Below are 20,064 nucleotides of genomic sequence, written 5' to 3'. Positions count from 1 at the left end.
AGAGAGAGCTATGGAAAGCTCAATCCTTGTACTTCGATGCCACAATGAGTGAGAACATGAGAGAGTAGACAAGAGAAGGAGAAGAGGACATGTATCAACACCATCACTCACCCACATAATGCCTAAGCATGCATGCAACAAAGAAGAAGAGAAGGCATACACATCTTTCACCAGGCACACACAAGCACACCTTGTCTACAAAGCCGAGTTACTTCAATCACAAACAAGAAGGCTCAAACTCAATTATGAGAATCGAATTATATGTTTTCTCAATTTTCTCAATTTTCATGAGTAGTGGACTGTAGCGCTGTAAAAAGCTCGTGCTCCACACACGTGCTGGGGAGCAGACCCCAGCGTGTGACGGCAGGAGTTCGCGCCTTCCGCACTGCCCCTCTCGTCTCGCTTTCGTATTGGAAGGCTGAAACGTTCCTCGGCCTGCCCACCACACGCCTCTCTTTCTGCTGCGAAGCTTGCTGTAGTACTAATGGTTCGATAGTTTTCCTTCATCTTCTTTCTAGGTGGTTGACTTGAGCTGAGCTGAGCTGTGTGCTTCGGCTCCGTCATAGCCATGACCTCTGGCGCGCGTTTGCCCACTTGGAAAGAGCGAGAGAATAACAAGCGGCGCGAGCGCCGCAGGCGAGCCGTAGCCGCCAAGATCTATGCAGGCCTTCGATTGTACGGCAATTACAAGCTGCCCAAGCACTGCGACAACAACGAGGTGCTGAAGGCCCTCTGCGACGAAGCTGGCTGGGAGGTCGAAGAAGACGGCCTTACATACAGAAAGGTAAGTTCTATGCCCCTCTTCTGCCTTGGAAAATGACGCCTTTTTAGCTGCGATGCCATGTAAAATGTGACGCCATTTTGGGTCTTGAGGACGACGCTCTGCAAATGAAGCCATTGTGGCCATGAAGAATGATGCCCTGCTTGTTTTGTCATTGCAGGGAACAAAGCCCCCAGAGAGAACTCCAGAAGCTTATCCTTCCCCCTTTATGAGCCCAGCTTCCTCTGCGTACCCGAGCCCCACCTCCTCGGCCTGCCCAAGCCCTGTGGGCCCAGCAGAAGGCCCCTCTCTCATCCCATGGCTCAACGGCCTCTCCTCTGCATGCAAACCATTCAGATATGGAGGTTCTTACAGTGCCCCTGTCACCCCTCCCTTGAGCTCTCCTACTGCCAGGACCCCTAGAGTGAAGCCAGAATGGGACAATTACCATCACCACCATGTCCCCAAAGCCAATGTTTCGGTGCCGGACTGTGCCACCACCGCCCTGCTTAACGCGTGGTCACAGAACCCACACTTTTCCACAGTGGCTTCATCTCTACCGCCGCCTCTGCTTTGCTCAATTCCCCCAGAGTTAGGCCAAGCTTGCAGCTCTGCACATCCAGACTCTGCTGACAGGGGGGGTGAGATCATGCTACAATATGGCAATGGCTGCAATGGTACATCTCCTTCTCCTTCCCCCTCTTCTACATCGCCTGCACCGTCATCTCACCCTCCGCCGTTACCTGCCCCTGCCGTTGGAACGCGGGTAGGGCGATGGGCATCCTCTTCCTCCACCCTGCCATCACCTAGTGAAGCTCACTTCTCCATGTGGGGACCCGGATACCCATTTGTCTCATCGCTTTCTGTCTCTCCTGGAGCCAGTGTCTGCACAGAAGTAGGTACTGGTGGTGCCGATCTTCTCCAAGATGCTGGTCAAAAGGAAGTTGTGAGTGTTCACTCTAACCCTGAGTCTTCAACTTGCTATCCGCAACCTGTCATAGCATGGGAGGGTGAGTACATCCATGAGGAATGCCTGGAAATTGGTCCAGAAGATCTTGAGCTCACTCTTGGTTGCTCCTCCAGATCATCATGAGATTTCTGACATGAAGTCTTCTCCTTCTCCTAACACTTAAGACCCACAAGGCATGGCATTCCTGATGCCAAGACAAGCCTTATGGTATATATTGATGCATCAATGTGCACATGAAAGCTCTGATCAGTTGTGTTTTGTCTATTGCTCCTCCTCATATGTGGAATTGCTGTAGCCAAACATTGTAAATGCTGTACTTAGTGTAAGGACTCTCCTCTTAACAATGTCTCTCATGGGCATGATACTTTTACTGAACACATCATGATACCACCAAGTGGCTAAGGTTGTCCTCACTCAATGCACAGTTCTCTGCAATAAAGTTGTACTTTGACCACACTTTTTTTTTTCCATGTTGTTTCCTGGTCCGAAGCCCAGTTAATTTTTCTGATGCAATTTAAGTATTCTTGTGTTTAGTTCTACTGTCACTAATTTTCCCCATATTTTCCATGTGTAAAGCAAAGTGGTAATGTCTATATCTGCACATGATGCACACAGGCACTGGCTCTTTCTAATGCCGGCATTGCAGTTTACCTATTGGGCTTCTAACCAAGGGATCTTGGGTTCAGGTCCCATTCCTTGCTCTTTGGTGTTTCCTTACGGATCTTATCTCCAAGGGTGATGAAGTTCCATTCCTTGCTCTTCAGTTTTCCCGTATGGATCCTATGTGTTTCACCCAGCTTGGCATTTTGGAGCCATCACATGGATCATATGATGGATGTTCTGTCAGCCAATGTTAGCAAAGCTAGATGGGTGCCTTTTTTCAAAACTCGTAGTATAGCTACTTGAATGAAATAATCCTTACATGGTATCAGATAGCCAACTCTTGGGCTCGTAGGGCCTGCCTCTACTCTTAAGAGTCTTCTGCTTCATCAATTATGTGGACCAATTTGTGCTGCACGTGAAAGCTCTGTTTCATCACCCTTTGTGACCCTGCGATGGGTGCAATCTACCACAAAGAGGGCTCAGAGAATGGCAAAGCAGTGGACAAGTTCCTTAACGTTGCAACAAAGTTTGTCAAATTGATGATCTGAATTGATCTCCCTTTGAAGCCTCTTGCAATCCAGGCTTTCTTGCTGCTGTTGTTGCTGTTGTCTTTTCACCCTCGCCTTCAGAGTGTCGATGTGACAATCACTGCCCTGTCCCTCTTTCTTCTTCAGATCTCTGGACCCTTTTCTTCCACCCATATCCTCACTGCGATGAAACAAATACATTGCTCAATGTGATGGGTGTCTGATAAACCATATATCCTATAGCACATTTGGAAGAGTGATTACCAGACAAAAGCTTACCTTTTCCTTTGGTATGTTCTTATGCCATTACTCTTGCCATCATCATACCATCTACGACTCCCATATGCTGCTCGAGTACTGAAACAAGTTCAAGTGAGCTAAAGTGAGAGGCAAGGGGTTCATCCTTGAAAGTGCATCGAGGTCTATGACTAAAGGAATGCTCATGTCAATGCTAATGTCCACCTTATGGGTGTCAAGAATGTATGCATTATGTATGCAAATAGACATGTCCAAGTCCACCTTTAAAGGCAGCGTCCAAAATGTATGTATTATGTAAGCACGTAGACACATCCAAATGCATCATATGGGTGTTGAGAATGTTATATCTATGCAAGTAGACATGTCCAGGTCTATCGTATGAATGTTGAAAATGTATGTAATATTCATGCGGTACTGTGGCCACAAAGCTAGGTACAACTGCCAACGAGAGTCGGGCAAGAAGCTGTGGTGCCATCGAGTGAAATATGCATATGTACTGCATATAATGTGATGGGGCTCTGCAGCAAAACTTTCCATCATGGGCTGCTGAGTTGAACTTAACCTTGGTGTCCTTCGCCAACCAAAGTGGCTTGCAGGAGGTCCCAATCTGTACTCTTGCGGATTTGCTGCCAACTATCTTGCAAACCAGCATCTTGGCTTTGAAGGTGGATAAGAGCAGGAGGTCAGCTTTCATAGATGAAGGTTGAAAGTGGGCTTGGTTGGGGAAGATGGAGTGGCTGCCTTGTAGTCCTCCACGGTCCACCTCACATGCCATCTAGATAGGTAAGAGGATACCCTCCCCCCTAGGTTTGGTCCAGCCCCTCCACCCATACCAGCTTCTATGCCTGCTCCATTGCTTGGTCCTCTTCCTTCTGGGGTATTTAATGTGCAAACACCTTGCACCTTGCCCACCGATGTCCATGATGCTGCCCTCTTCTTCGAGTGTATTAGGATATCCTTAGTCTGGTCCTATGGTTCCCCAATCAGTGGGTGTTGATGCTGAGGCTATTCGAGATAAACATAAAGATCAGGCTCAAGACTGTGCCCCTGTGGCAAACTTGAATCCTGCTGTAACAGAGGAACTGAAGGCAAAGGTCATAAAAAAACAGAGAGAGAGAGAGAGAGAGAACACGATGATGGCGATGAAGCTTTGCACTAGAACTCAAAAGAAAGCTACAAGGTTTGAGCAAGGTGAGGGATGTCACAGTAAGTGAAGGCCACATGCAAGAAATGAATGAATGAAAGAGAGGGGGGCAGCCCTATAAATAGGTGCCTGCCATTGCCCAACTCTAAAAGGAGTGCCCACATGACATGGTTTGGCACCCAACTCAAAATTCCTGAAAAAGGACAGGTGTCGCCCAGACACAAAGCTGAAAAAGGTGTCCACCCGGACTAGGATCATGAAAATTCTAACACCCCCTCTCAGGACACCCCCTCTCAGGACTTGGGTCTGGGTGTAGAACAAGCACCAAGGAGAGGTAAGTGAGTAGCTATCGAACTCTGAGGAAGCGCCTTATTTAAGATGTCTATGGGGTTGTCCTTGGTAGGACAATACTCCACGTGAAGATCTCTAGCAAGAACCCTCTCATGAACATAGTGATACTGAATCTCAATGTGTCTTCGAGCATGAAACACAAGGCTCTTCGCAATAGCAGTGTAGCTCTGATTATCACACCAAAGTAAAGTAGGACCCTTCTAAGGAGAGCCCAACTCTGTAAGCAATCTCTGAAGCCAAGTAGCCTCACAAGCAACAAAACACGGTGCTCGATACTCCGCCTCACTAGAAGATAAAGCAACAATAGGTTGCTTCTTATTTGATCCAAGAGTGAACAAACAGCCAGTTGTAGAACGGTGAGTGTCCAAATCACTAGCCCAATTAGAATTGGAGTAGCCACAACAAGATCACCTCCATTGCTGTGAAGATGCCATGATCCATAGTACCACGGAGATACCTAAGCATATGATCAATAGGCAGTCAATGTCACTGCTTAGGCTTAGAAGAGAATGTGAGGGTGAAATGACGAAAGGACCAGATGTACGGGAGATTAGAGCAAAACAACACAGCATGAAATATGTGAGTGAGTCTATATATAATAGTGAGTGAACATATGCACAAGAGCCCTCTGATGTGAGGTGACTCTGAGTAGAAAGACTAGTGCAGAAGTAGAGAGGATGTCGGAGCTGAAGCACGGTCGGTGACGAAGGCTCGCGTCAATGTGAGGCAAAGCATTCCGTGAGGTGGTCGGTGTTGAAGGCTTGCATCAGTGGGTGCAGAGGCACTCTGAGGTGGTAGTGGCAGCGGAAGATGAGGTGATGCAGGCTCTAGTGACAAGGGTGTTGCTGTACCTGAGGTGGTAAATGAAGAGCAGAGAGGGCTGCCGTCCCGAGTGGTGGTGATGCAGGCTCTAGTGACAAGGGTGCTGGGTACCTGAAGGGTGTAGGCTTTGGTGACAAGGGTGTTGGGTACCTGAAGGGTGTAGGCTCTGGTGACAAGGGTGCTGCGTACGTGAGGGGTGGTGAGGAGCAGAGAGGGCTGCCATCCCGAGTGGTGCAAGCTCTGGTGACATAGGTGCTGCGTACCTGAGGTGGAAAGGAGTAGAGAGGGTTGCCGTCCCGAGTGGTGCAAGCTCTGGTGACACGGGTGCTGCGTACCTGAAGGGTGTCAATGATGAAAATAAGCACAGAGTGGGCTGCCGTCCTGATGGTATGATGTAGCAGAGAGTGGGCTGCTGTCCCGATGGTGAGAGCTGAGGCAAAAACGCTTAAGTGCTCTATGTATAGCAAGGGGGCTGCTGTCCCATGAGCTGTGGAGAAAATGCTGATGTGCTGATGTAAGCACTGATGTAAACGCAGATGTAAAACCCTGATGTAAGCGCCGATGATAGGCTGATGATAGGCTGATGTAAACTGATGTAAACGCTGAATGCAGGCTGATGTAAATGCAGATGTAAAGCTTGATGTAAGCGCTGATATAAAATGCTGATGATAAACGCTGATGTCATTGCTGATGTAAACGCTGAAGGTAGCAGAGAGGGCTGCTGTCCCACGGTGTGGCCTGTAGCAGAGAGTGGGTTGCTGTCCCTTGTGGTGGCCAGATGAGAAACGCTGATGTGCTGAATGTCAAGCGAGGATGATGAAGCGATGTTGTGTAGAGCTCGGCAGAAGCGCAACATATGGTACCGGATATGTGCAATGAAGTGGTACAATCAAGTGAATGATGAGGCATTGCCGGTTGGTCAGCCTACAGGTTGTCGGCCAGCAGCAAAGACAAAAAACCCCAAATAAAACCAAAAATACCCCGAAAAATACTCTTTTTAGGGCTGGGAAAATACTATTTTCACACACCCCCTCTCAAGCCAAAAAGGGGACCATGAGAGAAGATGATGGATGCCAGGGTCCCACACTGACACACTGGCAGAAGGAATGTATCCCCCTTTGGAAACAAAATCTGATACAGTCAGAGAGGGCGATCGTGATGGTAAAGGTGGTGAAGATGAGTGGATGTACATGGGTCGATCGTCTCCCAAAGAAATATCTTGAACGGGGCTCTCCATTGAGTAAGAAGTCCCATTTCGTGTGATCCAAATCAGAGTTTGGAGAAACAACTTCTGGTGAGAGAAATTGGTCCTCCGGGAGTGCGGGTAGACGATCCATGCTGTGTGCTCTTGAGGTCTTCAATCCCTTTGCTCACGAAAGCTCTGATACCATGTGAGGGCAAAAGGACAAAAGGACCAGATGTATGAGAGATCAGAGAAAAACAACACAGCATGAAATATGTGAGTGAGTCTATATATAATGGTGAGTGAACATATGTATAAGAGCCCTCAGATGTGAGGTGACTCTTAGTAGAAAGACCAGTGTAGAAACAGAGAGGATGTCGGAGTTGAAGCACGGTCGGTCACGAAGGCTCGCGTCGATGTGAGGCAAAGCACTCTGAGAGGTGGTTGGTGTCGAAGGCTCGCGTCGGTGGATGCAGAGGCACTCCGAGGTGGTAGTGGCAGCGAAAGATGAGGTGATCAGGCTCTGGTGACAAGGGTGCTGTTGTACCTGAGGTGGTAGATGAAGAGAAGAGAGGGCTGCCGTCTTGAGTGGTGGTGGACCGTGGTGCAAGCTCTGGTGACAAGGGTGCTGTGTACCTGAAGGGTGTAAGCTCTGGTGACAAGGCTGATGTAAATGCTGATGTAAAGCCTGATGTAAGTGCTGAATGTAGGCTGATGTAAATGCAGATGTAAAGCCTGATGTAAGCTCTGATATAAAACGCTGATGATGAATGCTGATGTCAGTGCTGATGTAAATGCTGAAGGTAGCAGAGAGGGCTGCTGTCCCACGGTGTGGCCTGTAGCTGAGAGTGGGCTGCTGTCCCGTGTAGTGGCCAGATGAGAAACGCTGATGTGCTGAATGTCAGGCGAGGATGATGGAGCGATGTTGTGTAGAGCCCGACAGAAGCAGCAGCAGCAGTAACATATGGTACTGGATATGTGCAATGAAGTGGTACAATCAAGTGAATGATGAGGCAATGCTATATATACCAAGGGGGAGTGCTGGTCAGTCAGCCTAAAGGCTGTCGGCCAGCAGCAAAGACAAAAAACCCCAAATAAAATAAAAAATACCGAGAAAAGTCCCCTTTTTAGGGCTGGGAAAAATACTGTTTTCACACAGAGAAGCCACTCAAAAGACTCACGGTGAAACAAATATCTAGCCGAGAATACGTAAATCCACACTAGAGACCCGACTAGAATCCTATACTGGTTCGCATCACCACAAAGCGGAGAATCATCATGAAGCACCAGCTTATCATGAGGATCCATAGGAGAAGAAATAGGCCAGCAGTCCAACATCTGAAAACGAGCAAGGATAGTCCTACAATACTTCTACTAAGAGAAGTAAATACCCCTCGAGGTCTACCAAATCTTGAAGCCCAAGAAATAATGAAGCAAGCCCAGACTAGTCATCTCAAACTCATGTGCAAAAGCATCTATAAAAGCACGAACACAAACACTGTGTGATCCCGAGAGAGACCAAGCTTCAAAAGATATGCATCAATCCGCTAGTACCAAGCCCGCAGAGCCTACGTCAGACCATACAAAGCCTTCTTGAGTCGATAGACCTCATCCTCCTGTCCAGAGACAACAAAGCTGGGAGGTTGCTCCACATATACCTTCTCTGTGAACTCACCATTAAGAAAAGCAGATTTCACATCCATTTGAAATACAGGCCATCGAAGATGTCCTGCAAGAACCAACACTGCCTTGGTAGTAGTCATCTGTGCAGTCAGGGCGAAAGTCTCATCAAAATCCACTCCATGACGCTGAGAGTAGCCTTTGGCCACCAATCTGGCCTTGTGCTTGTCAAGAGTACCATCGGAACAGAACTTTGGTAGCCTTTGGCCACCACCAATCTGGCCTTTGGCCACCAATCTGGCCTTTTGCTTGTCAAGAGTACCATCGGAACAGAACTTGGTCTTTGGCCACCAATTTGGCCTTGTGCTTGTCAAGAGTACCATCGGAACAGAACTTGGTCTTGAAGACCCAATGAACACCAATAATCTTTTGCTTCTTCGGATGACCCATTACGCTGAAATACATGCCATGCTATCAATGACGCCAACATAGTTTTGATAGTAGTCATCGAAGTAGTTGGGGCGAAAGTCTCATCAAAATCTACTCCATGACGATGAGAGTAGCCTTTGGCCACCAATTTGGCCTTGTGCTTGTCGAGAGTACCATTGGAACAGAACTTGGTCTTGAAGACCCAATGAACACCAATAATCTTTTGCTTCTTCGGATGACCCATTACGCTGAAATACATGCTATCAATGACGCCAACATAGTCTTGATAGTAGTCATCGAAGTAGTTGGGGCGAAAGTCTCATCAAAATCTACTCCATGACGATGAGAGTAGCCTTTGGCCACCAATCTGGCCTTGTGCTTGTCGAGAGTACCATTGGAACAGTACTTGGTCTTGAAGACCCAATGAATACCAATAATCTTTCGCTTCTTCAAATGAGGCACCAAAGTCCAAGTCCCATTATGCTCGATGGAATCCAACTCAGATTGCATAGCCAGCCTGCAAGCCTCAAGGCTCCTGAGAAAGAGCCTCACTGATAGAATTAGGCTTTGGAAGACCATGAATAATCTCAGACATAAGAGCATAATTCACAAAATGATCACCTGAATTAGAATGAGAAGTAACATGAGCAGATTGTCAAAGGGTGCCAGGCTCACAAGCAGCAAGCAGCTGCTTCAAGTCAGAGTCCTTGATTGTCTGATATAGCCAAGTGGGAACTTGTGGAACATGAGCCAATGTCGGTGAAGATAGAGTACCGCTCTCATCAACCCCCTCTGACTCCGAAGCAGAACCGCTAGGATCATCACGTGGCAGAGGGTCCGAACATAGTAGAGGTCTCGAAGAGGGAGGAGGCAAGATCTCCTGACAACAAAGGAAGGAGGAGTCTCATCAAAGATCACATCTCTGCTAACAATGACCTTACCAGAATCAGGATCATAAAGTTTGTATGCCTTGGACACCGGAGAGTATCTGATAAAAGTCAAACGCCTGGATTTGGGATCCAGCTTTCACCGCTGTTCATCAGGAACATGAGCAAAGGCCGTACAACCGAACACCCTGAAATGAGTAACAGGGGGCTTCTCACCATATAAAGCCTCAAAAGGAGTCCTATGTGGAAGAGCAGAAGTCAGAGAACAATTTTGAATGTGGCCTGCAGTACGAGCCGCCTCAACCCATAAAATCCGAGGTAGGGAAGCATACTCCAACATCGCATGAGCCACCTCCATGATAGTGCGATTCTTATGCTCAGTAACCCCATTTTGTGAAGGAGTGGGGGGAGCTGTAAGCTTGTGCGAATGCCATGAACTCTGCAATACCTCTGAAAGTCGTGAGAAGTAAACTGTCCCCCTCTGTTAGTCCGAAGAGTCTTGACAAGCACAAACATATAAAGAGCCCACCGAAGAGACTCAATGCTCATAGGTCCACTAAGATCTGCATGCACCAACTGGAAGACAATCGAAGCTCTGTGTTGCCTCCTTCGGAAAGGCGGCTTGGTTTTACTTGCCTTGGGGCCTGAAGACAAGCTTCGCACACGCTCTCAAGAGGCTAGATAGCTGGGAGCCCCTCCACCAGCCTATCTTTATGTACCCACTGTGGGTACTGAAAGCTCAAATGGCGAAACCGAGCATGCCAAAGAGCAGAAGAAGTCCCTTGCAAAACCAAAGCAGTGAGCTGATAAAGCCCACCATTTTGCACACCCTGTGTAAGGACTCGTCCAAAAGCCACGTCGCGGATAGTAATGGCCTTCAAAGTGAAGGAAACCTCAGCACCCTGACGCGTCAAAGCACTGACGGATGAGACGTTAAGTGATAAATCTGGAATGTACAGAACATCGGAAAAATGCCTGTCATCATCTGCCGACCGAAGAATAGGGATGGTGCCAACTCTACGAACTGGCACAGTAGAAGAATCACCCAGGGTCACCATACCCAGGTGAGCAGTAAAATTAGAGAACCAATCCCAACGGAAAGTAATGTGTGAAGTAGCCCCGCTATCCACAATCCAAGACTGCGACTGAGAAGACACAAGAGCCGAAGAAAGCATCAGTCTCTCTCCTGAAACCAAGAGCACTCCATTATCCTACTGCCCCTGAGTCATAGCTGCAGATCCAGAAGTATCCTCATCCGGTTGCTTCTTGAAACACTTATTTTGCATATGTCGTTTCTTGCCACAGTAATGGCACTCAACATCCTTGGAATTCTTCCCCAAAGAATCCCCCTGCTGACCATCTCCCTTCCCCTTCTGCTTCTTCTGCTGCTGCTTCTTCTGAGATGCCAAAGCCCCCTCAGAACTAGTGCTGCCAGGGTTACGAGACTCAATGCGAGACTCGATCTGCTGAATAGCCTCATCCCAAGTAATGGGATCCTGCCGAGGAGAAGAAACAATGGGCTGATAGAAGGCATCGAAACGCTCTGGCAGCTTCGCAAGAAGCCGAATAGCCATCTCAGCAGAAGAAAGCTCCTTCCTGCAAGTGGAAAGCTCATGCCTGAGATCCTTCTTCTCAACCAAGAAAGCTGAGAGAGAAGGATAGTCTGAATACCTGATGTTGATGAGCTGTGTCTCCAACGCAAGTATATGCCCAGGGGTCTTTACCTCATAAAGAGATGCCAAAGAATGCCACATCTGCCAAGCAGTCTGAGCAGACCACAGATGACTCGAGACAGAGTCATGAATGTTAAGGATGAAGGAGTAGTAGGAGTAGTAGATCCGATGATTATACTGCCTCCAATCAACCACAATGTCCTCAGAAACACCTTCCTTCATCACATTGGGAATCTCCTTGGAGGAATCCCCGAGAAGGAAATCATAGAGCTGGTGGGCCTCCAAAACAGACTGGACCTTCATCTGAATAGTACGACCCATCGAGCTTGGCCGAATTAGGAAAGGTAGCAAGAATAGCTGGGATGTGATCAAAGAATCCATCCGCCATAGGCTCCATGATCAGAAAGTCACGAACTGCCAGCAAAGTTGTTCTGCAAAACGCAGCCAACTGGCTTGATCTCAGCCGGGACACACTGCGTCTTGCGCATAATGAGCCTCAACAGGTACCGGATCAACATGAACATGCAGCCCCCTCTGAAAACGCAGAGAAAACAGGGCTGGACAGCAAGAAAGTAGCATCAAAAACTGACCGGTAACGCTGATGCTCCGATGAGAAAATCACGTGCAGATGGAGGTCCTGAGACAAAATGCTGAGGTATGACAGCAAAATGCTGACAAAATCAGCCTGTGGACGAGTAAAACGCTGAGGAGAAGAAGTTTCTCACGATGGAATTGCAGCCCGCACCACCTAGAGCAATGATACCATGTGAGAGCACAAGCGGAGGAAAGAGAGAAGTGCGAGAGAGAGAGAGAGAGAGAGAGAGAGAGAGAGAGAGAGAACACACAATGATGGCAATGAAGCTCTGCATTAGAACTCAAAAGAAAGCTACAAGGCCTGAGCAAGGTGAAGGATGACACCGTAAGTGAAGGTCACATGCAAGAAATGAATGAATGAAAGAGAGGGGGGGCAGCCCTATAAATATGTGCCTGCCACTGCACAACTCTAAAAGGAGTGCCCACATGACATGGTTGGGCACCCAACTCAAAACTCCTGAAAAAGGACAGGTGCCTATAAACAGAAGGCGGCCCGCCGGACACAAAGCTGAAAAGGGTGTCCACAAGGAACCCCCCCCCCCCCCCCCGCCCCCCCCCCCAAAGATATGATTGTTGACTTGATTGGGGCGCCCGAGCTGCCATGTGGCAGCTCCTCAAGCTCCCCCACTGGAGCATGAGGGGCAGCTTTTTCTTCATGTTGTTCGCTGCCCTTTGCAGGAGCAAACTCTACCTTCGCAGCTCTGCCCTTTCATAGCTTTGCGGGGCCTTGCTCCTTGGGCCAGAAAACTCTTTTTTTTTTTTTTTGGGAAAAACGATCCTTCTATTAGTTAATGAGAAAACGCCATAAGGCTACAAAGCTCACCTCACAAGGAGGGATAAAAAACACACAGTGAACACCTGAGCTCCACCCCCGTGGCTGGCCGCTCTCTGGGGGGGGGGCTACCTAGTAGTACATGTGGGAGGTGAGAAAAGCCAAACTGGAGGCCTATAGTGCCAAGTGACATCCTCGCCCCTCGCGATGAGGAAAGGGCCAGGCTGCCAAGTGCGGAGGAAAGCCTTGCGGCAACCTCTCGTGCGATCCGAGTCGCCCTGAAGTTTCCCCAAGTGTCCTCTCAAGGTGTGAATGATGTCCACCCAGAGGGCCTGTATGACCTCTGCCGGTGGAGTCGCCTGGCGGTCAATGGCCTCCCTGCATCGGGCTCTCCATATGTGCCAAGCCGCAGAAAACTCCTTTGCATACTAATGGCCGGCAAATAATAAAGTCAACAGCTCTTTTCTTGTGTAGTTGGCTCTTGGCCTTCCATCTTCTCCCCCCTCCTACAGCCTATGCCACAGCTAGAGACCGTGATCGCCTCCCCGCTTTCAAACTTCAGGGCTTGTCTGACCACGATGCACTCCTGGAGAGGCTCGAGAGGGACGCGTCTCCGATGGAGGCAATCAACCAGTGCCTCCAATTTACCTTAATGGGTGGCAACACTGCAGAGTGGAAGGCTCTCAATGAGTCGCTGAGGAGCCAGGTCAAGGCGTAGGATTTCAGCAGCCCTATTGTGTCTGGGCTGAGCCAAGGCATCGGGGAGTATTTCACATGGTTTAGTGCTGTGTAGCAGCTGCTACAAGCAGTCCAACCCCATCTTCAACCCAGCTACATCCTCCTCATACCAGGCTGTGACCTGCGACAATGCTCTGCGCTCTCAGCTTCTGGTGAGAGGATGCCCGAGCAAGTATCAAGTCAGCTATGGAGATGGCTCTTCCCTTGTGGGGGATTTTTGTAATATGCGGAAGCTTTGGAGAAGGATCGGTACTTCAAAACTCAGAAAATAGCACTCTTTTCGCGACGGAATTAACGCACAAAACTGAAGACGATGTGCAGAAAATAGAGAGAGAAGGGGGAGATGGAGAAGGACACAGTATTGGGTCCCAATTACCCTCTGTAGGGCCCCCACCACGGATGGTGTATTTGCTTTATTAGAATGATGTAAATCTGAAACAAATACAAAGTACTTGACCTTTTCTTGGCTGGAAAACCTGCCCTTGACCTTCAGTCCTTCACCCCTTAGCTTTAGCAAACCCTTGGCTGTCCTGGCCCTTGAATGCTTGAGGCTCTTGGTGAATTATGAGATGAGATGAATGAGATCTTGGCTGGGCTTTTATACCCCTCCCTTCATGCAGTCGGCTGGCTTCAGGACAGCCCACGACTGAGTATTTTAATAAAATACTCACACACTTTAATAAAGTGTTTTCACACTTGTTTAATTGCTGTCCAGCCTGCGCACATATTCTGGGCAGCACCCTGGCTGCTGGGCATGCTGCGCATGGGTGTGGGACTGCCCTGGGACTGCCCCCCACACCTGGCCGCCTGCTGTTTAGGGCTTTAAACTCTGTCGGATGCCTGTCCAGAAGCTCTGGAGCTGGCCGACAGCCCCTCCAACCCTTGCCTTGGCTGGTGGGCAATATCTTGGGCCCTCCTGGCCCCTTGGGGGTGGTTCTATACCTCCCCCATGCCCATACTAAGTATGCAAATGCAAATCCTTGCCCTGGGGTAGCCCTATGGGCTGGCCCCATCTCTACATGCAAACTACCTGCCTACAGAGGCCTGGCATCCAGTTGCAAACCAGATACTCAGCACATCTGACATCATTCCAGAGGGAGACTCACAGCGCGGACTGGCACTGCTTCATGTGCAGGACAATGCACACCTGACCTTGGACTCATGTGCAGGACGATGCACACCTGACCTCGGACGACTGAGATGGATCCCTGGCTGACTCGTCCCGGACTGGGCTCACATGGGACCAGTTCACCATCCCAGGTCCTGCACCTTCTGTACAGAAATGTCTACGTGGCATCCAAGTGCGGGATGCACGTGACAATTTTGCCCTTCTGGAGGCCTTTACACTTGTGGGCAACGAGGTCAAGAATGTGGCCCTGGGGTGTTGTCACGGCCCTGTGTTATGCAAGTATGCACGGATGGTGGACAGTGTGAATGGCATCGGTTTGGGGCAATAGCTTCATGGACAAATTGGTACAGTTTTTGGGGTCAAAGGTGATACTAGGAATTTTTAAGGTTTCTTTTTATTACCCCATGTGAGGGGGGGGGAACAAAAGGTTTAAAACCTTTAAAAACAAAAGAACACCCCTTTTTGAAAGGAGTCGTGATTCGTGGCCCATATGCTATTATTCGGGCCTATGTTCTTTTTTGGGGAGTGAGTTGCATGTGCACGCAAGAGAGTGGGTTAACCGCATGTGCACGCAAGAGAGTGCTTTTTCGAGAGGAGGCGGCTGGCGGGCTGGTCACACGTGACATGTTTGCTCTTTCTCTGGGCGACTGGCGAGCTACAAGAAGTGCAAGTTGGACTGCCTCTATCTCTCCCATGCAAACAGTCGGGCCAGCACACTTGGGCGTTTTGCTTTTTGGCGACTGCGGTCTGCAAACACAAGGTGGGACTGCTCTTTCTCCGGGACTGCTCTTTCTCCCCCATCCGTGAAAGGCAGCACAGTGCTGGACTGTGCGCCCGCTCTGGCTGGCTAGGAATCGGGCAGCATATACACGTGCTTTGGCTCTCTTAGAAAAGGGGGCTGGAGAGCAGGTTGGAAGGTTGGTAGGCTGGTCAGGCTGCAGCTACACGCCTTTGGGGCTGGTGGAAAAACAGTCGGACTACAGCACACGTTCTCTCTCTCTCTCTCTCTCTCTCTCTCGGCTGGCAGACGGGCTGCAAGAATCGCACACAGGCCAGGACTGCAGGCGGTTGCAAGACAGGAAGCACTCGGGGGCTGACAGCCGAGAGGCTTCTTTCTCTCTCTTGGTTATGGAAAAAGCACATGCTGTTTACTGTGGGAAAACAGCCCGTTGTTGGCATTATCTTTGGATGGTGCTTTGTATGGTTCTGTGTGGAAACAAGATAAATGTTTCAAGGGGAAACAAGTCTAAGGGTTTCATGTGGAAACAGGTCGTAGGTTTCTGGAGGAAACATGTTTTTGGTTTCTCCAAGAGATAGGTCACATGCAAGAATGGACACATGTTTTGTAGAGCCTTGCTGCTGTTTGGACAGGGGTCGAGAATCCATGACTGAGATGGATAGTACCCTTGGAAGGCAGAGAGGGATGGTACAGGTGTGTCGACTGTATAGTATGCTGTGCTGTGATGTGAGTTCTTTTTTGGGAAACAGTTTGGAGTCTTTGTTGTGAAGCAGGAGCATTGGATGTGTCAGGGTGTGATGCTGTTCATAGGGTGAGAGGCTATGGATGGTTGTGGTAGCCCTGATCATGGTCATTGCAGGCTTGAGGAGTTCTACTGTGATGGCTGAGTTTTTAGCCTTATTGTAATCAAAGCTCTTATAATCGATTAAAGAAATACCGCAAGGGATACCACTGCGTTTTGGGGCCAATCGGTGTTCGTGTACTGTTTGCAGGAGCACTCTAGCTCCCCTTGTTTGTTTTCCTTTTCTAGGTCTTCAAAGGTGTTGAAGTGTTTTGTGTGCGAGTGTTTGTTTTGCACCACCCTTTGGTTTTGTTTGAAGACCAAGGCCGGTTTACAAGTGTGGACATGACAAGGAAGGTCTGTTTGTGGGAGGTGCTGGCTTGCTGGGATTGGGCGTCGGATGCCTCTCGCTCCCTTTGCAGATCAAGTCGGAGTTTTCATACTGTCGGCGGACGGACATATTCTTTGGCGGCTCTATCTATCTATCTATTATCCTGTGGCCAGCCAGGGCACAGCCATGTGGCAATAGCATGGAGCTCCCCCCGCTTGAGCATGAGGAGGAGGAGCATGAAGGGAGCAGCAACGATCTGCCATGGCTTCCTTCAGACAGGGTTTTGGAGCTCCCAATAGCGTCAGTGGCTCTCGCTCTATGATCTCGGAGGGTGCTCCTGCTACTGCAACCATAGCCAGCAACAGGATTCTGCCATGTGCTCTCCACGGCAGCAGCAGCGTGCCTTTCAATGCCGCAGGGGGAAACAATTACACGTGAGAGATGGCGAGAGGTGCAGAAGGAAATTGGGGAAAGAGCTGAAATGCATGGCGGACATTCGAAGCTTTTTGTTATGTGATGGTGTTGCAGGAGATCATTTGGAGGAGCTATGGCAGGCAGCTTGGGGCCGAGGGTTTTGCAATAGGTTTTCTCTACACAGTGTTTGGACTTGCCCTGACCTTTAAGACACATTTTTTGGTTGAAGTGGAAAGCCGGACTGGCCAAAGGACACCTCTGGTGACTTGCATGGTGATAGGTGTCTGGGTTATCCCACAAGTCATTTATCTTGACAATTGGAAAACAGGGTACTTGATACATGGTTATTGGCCTAACAGATTGTGCTAAGTATTCTAGGATCAAAATGTGAGAGTCAGATATGCCGGGAAACACCCATCGATGCTTGAGATCTTTGTAGTACACTTGTGACATCTGGATGGGGACGTAAGCATACTGATCAACTTTTTTTTCAAAAAATGATAACTGGCATGTAGGCACTGTGCAGCTGGCTTGAAATTTCCATGCTTATTGCTGCTTTGCAAGTAAGATTTGCTGTTTTCGCAGCATGTTTCAGGAAATCAAATTCAGATGTGGTAGCGCGACACTTTTTGTGAAGTTGGTGCTTCCAAATCCCGTGCTGCTAACTTCAGTTGGTTTCCAAATGCAGAATTGCTTGGCCACTGTGGCTTCTCCTTTCCTTGTGAAACTATCAGCTGTGTTTTTAGATGATAGCGATCCTTGCTATCTTGGTATACATTCATGTTGTTCATGACTCGTCCATCCAGGAGTCACCATTAAAGCACATAGTTTGTTGTTTTCCAGTAAAGCTGTTTTTGATGCTTACTAGCCATAATGATAAAAGAACATCAGGGAGATAAGCTTGCATGATGAACCATCAGTCTACTTTTGCTGATTCTTTTAATTTAGCAAGTGATTCTTTGCTATTTAGCCTTCACTGTTGTGTCACTAACTCATGGCAGGTTTGCTTATCTACTTCAAATGCATTAGTGTGGCACACATACATATATTTTTTGCTGAGATGGGAGGATATTTGGCATTGTTTACATATCTTTATGGACAGAAAGAGAGAGAAAGGAAGAGAGTGAGTTCATTTTCTGAAGGCAATAATACAAAATAGATACGTGAAGGGAGATGAGTGAAGCTTTGATTGAGCAAGAATTCTCTTTAGAAGTTGCAAACAATAATGCTGGGGCATCACTCGTTTCGATAACTAGTGGAGCTCAATTGAGAATAGCATCATCATCTTCTTATTCATCTTATTTGGGAGTTCACAAGTGGCCACTCCTAGCTGCCCCATGCGGCAACTCCTTTCTTCTCTTCTTCTATATACTGTACTACTACTCTTCTATACCGTACTACTATATATATATATATATATATATATCTTATTTGAGGGTTAGAGAGTTAGAGAGAGAGCAAGAGTTAGAGGGTTGGAGGATTAGAGAGTTAGAGAGAAACAATTAGTGTTATAGGGAGAGGGAGAGAGGGGGCTAGAAAGAGAAAGAGTTAGGGAGTTAGAGAAAAGGAAAAGAGAGTGAGTTAGAGAGAGAAAAGATAAAGAGAGCGAGTTAGAGAGAGTGTTGAGAGAAAAAGAGAGCGAGTTAGAGAAGAGTAAGTGTTAAGAGTTAGAGTTAGAGTTAGAGAGAGAGAGAGGGAGGGAGGGAGTTAGAGAGAGAGTGGGTTATTTGGGAGTTGCCATGTAGTAGCTCTTGGTTGTCCCACGTGGTAGCTCCTCCTTTCTTCTCTCTTCTTCTAGACTATACTACACCATACTACTATTACTACTACTGTCATAGGGTTTTTTAATCTTCTTGAATAATTAATTAAAAACTCATAAATTATATAAAAAAATTAAAACAAGGACTTGAATTAAATTGAAATCAAATCATGTATGCATAAAATAAAGCAAGAGAGAAATAATATCATCACCATCAAGACAAGATTGGGTGTAATCTTTTCCTCGACGTGTAGCTTCACTTCCCACGCGGTATTTAAATTATATTAATAAATTTAAACTTTGGTATCATAAGCAGTATAGCCTTTTCAAAATTGAGTTTTTTATAAAATTGAATCTTAGTCCAATGCTTTTAAAGCATTTCATAAAAAATAAGCCTTGTCCAATATATAATTACTAGTGGGTCTTGTTACATAAATCATTGCACATTTACATGTCTACATAAATCTCGTATCCGCTTGCATATTTCATTAAATTGAATCTTGTATAAATTAAATTAAATATATTTTTGTAAGATTATTAATTCATTAAAATTATGAATAAATATAGACTGTAACAGTCATCACGTTTGAGAAAGTAATTATCTTCAATTGCATAAAAGAAAATGCTACAACAATAACAAAAAATCTCGTGCGACATCAAAATTGGTGATGCTCGTACCATCATCAAATCACAAATAATTTTAAAAAAAATGATATAGACAAGATCTCTTATGTGACACACATTGCTCTTCACACAAACACAAACACAAACACAATATATATTCACCACTTGTTTTACTATGATGAGAGCATCGCTATGTATACATCATCTAGCATGGTGTGAGTTATCACTTACACTCCAATGAGCATGGCACATCAATTGCATAAACCACTTGTTTCATTACGTCCGTGTGCAGTTGTCAAGCATAGTCTACTTGTTTCACTTGACCACAATACAGTTATTAAGCATGGCACTACATACATCCATCAAGCATGGTCTTAAGCTATGCCAATATCACTAGGTAATTAGTATTTAATGTGGAGTCATCTACGATACCAATTCACTAGCATCGCACACTAGTGTCCACGCGTCCTCGTACAACTAAAAGATGGACATTATGTAATATTCCTCTTGCTTGGATAAGCAACTCACCTCAAATGCTTGTTTGCTTATGCGAGCAAAGGAGATCAATTATCATATATTATATAAATTCAAGTATGTTCCCTAACAACATACATTATATCAAAGACTTTTATGTGTAATAAATTCTAGTGTCCCATATCACCGAAATTGTCCCATAGATGTAGAGATAAGTATGCATCAGAATCCTTGACACAGGATTAATCTCGTGTCCCATACCACAAGATTAATACATAGTGAAAATCTCATAAAGTATAATTCAAGATGGAAGGGCTAGTTCCTTCAAGAAATTCTACTTTTGATGCATAAAAACTCTCCTTGAGTTTACCAAAAAAGTGTTAAATAATCAAATGCAATAAATATGTTACCTGAAGAGTCTGAGTAGTCGTCATGTTATTCTTCTTCTTCATCTTCATCGATCATATTGAGTCTTGGAAGGT

At 47.0% G+C, this 20,064-nt stretch overlaps 2 protein-coding genes and 1 long non-coding RNA gene across 3 annotated transcripts; 1 reads left to right on the top strand and 2 right to left on the bottom strand.

Annotated features, from left to right (window-relative positions):
- Positions 1-313: 313 nt before the first annotated feature.
- LOC147602705 (BES1/BZR1 homolog protein 3-like) lies at positions 314-2,195 on the top strand. The gene is made up of 2 exons (XM_086797676.1): positions 314-784; positions 942-2,195. Exons 1-2 carry the CDS (start codon positions 569-571, stop codon positions 1,851-1,853), a joined length of 1,128 nt encoding a protein of 375 aa, XP_086653802.1. The 5' UTR covers positions 314-568; the 3' UTR covers positions 1,854-2,195.
- Positions 2,196-2,302: 107 nt separating this feature from the next.
- LOC147602704 (uncharacterized) lies at positions 2,303-8,437 on the bottom strand. Its single transcript, XR_015265759.1, has 3 exons — positions 8,294-8,437; positions 3,140-3,217; positions 2,303-3,041 (listed from the first exon to the last, which is right to left on the bottom strand). It is a non-coding gene; the product is annotated as an uncharacterized LOC147602704 (long non-coding RNA).
- Positions 8,438-10,062: 1,625 nt separating this feature from the next.
- LOC147602703 (uncharacterized) lies at positions 10,063-12,129 on the bottom strand. Its single transcript, XM_086797564.1, has 2 exons — positions 11,226-12,129; positions 10,063-11,150 (listed from the first exon to the last, which is right to left on the bottom strand). The coding sequence occupies exons 1-2, from the start codon at positions 11,606-11,608 to the stop codon at positions 10,766-10,768; spliced, it is 768 nt and encodes a 255-aa protein (XP_086653690.1). The 5' UTR covers positions 11,609-12,129; the 3' UTR covers positions 10,063-10,765.
- Positions 12,130-20,064: the final 7,935 nt, after the last annotated feature.

This window comes from Cibotium barometz, chromosome 66, assembly GCF_041138505.1.
Source record: "Cibotium barometz isolate CiBa-2024 chromosome 66, ASM4113850v1, whole genome shotgun sequence".
Classification (NCBI taxonomy): Eukaryota; Viridiplantae; Streptophyta; class Polypodiopsida; order Cyatheales; family Cibotiaceae; genus Cibotium; species Cibotium barometz.
Note: the sequence above shows the minus strand (reverse complement) of the source record. Positions and strands in the feature narration are given on the sequence as shown.

Excerpts from the sequence above, each read along its gene's own strand:
- LOC147602705 (XM_086797676.1), top strand. The coding sequence starts at position 569 with ATGACCTCTGGCGCGCGTTTGCCCACTTGGAAAGAGCGAGAGAATAAC. Across the intron at positions 785-941 it reads ACGGCCTTACATACAGAAAG|GGAACAAAGCCCCCAGAGAG; the intron begins GTAAGTTCTATG and ends TTGTCATTGCAG.
- LOC147602703 (XM_086797564.1), bottom strand. The coding sequence starts at position 11,608 with ATGGATTCTTTGATCACATCCCAGCTATTCTTGCTACCTTTCCTAATT. Across the intron at positions 11,151-11,225 it reads ACACAGCTCATCAACATCAG|GAAGGAGCTTTCTTCTGCTG; the intron begins GTATTCAGACTA and ends TTCCACTTGCAG.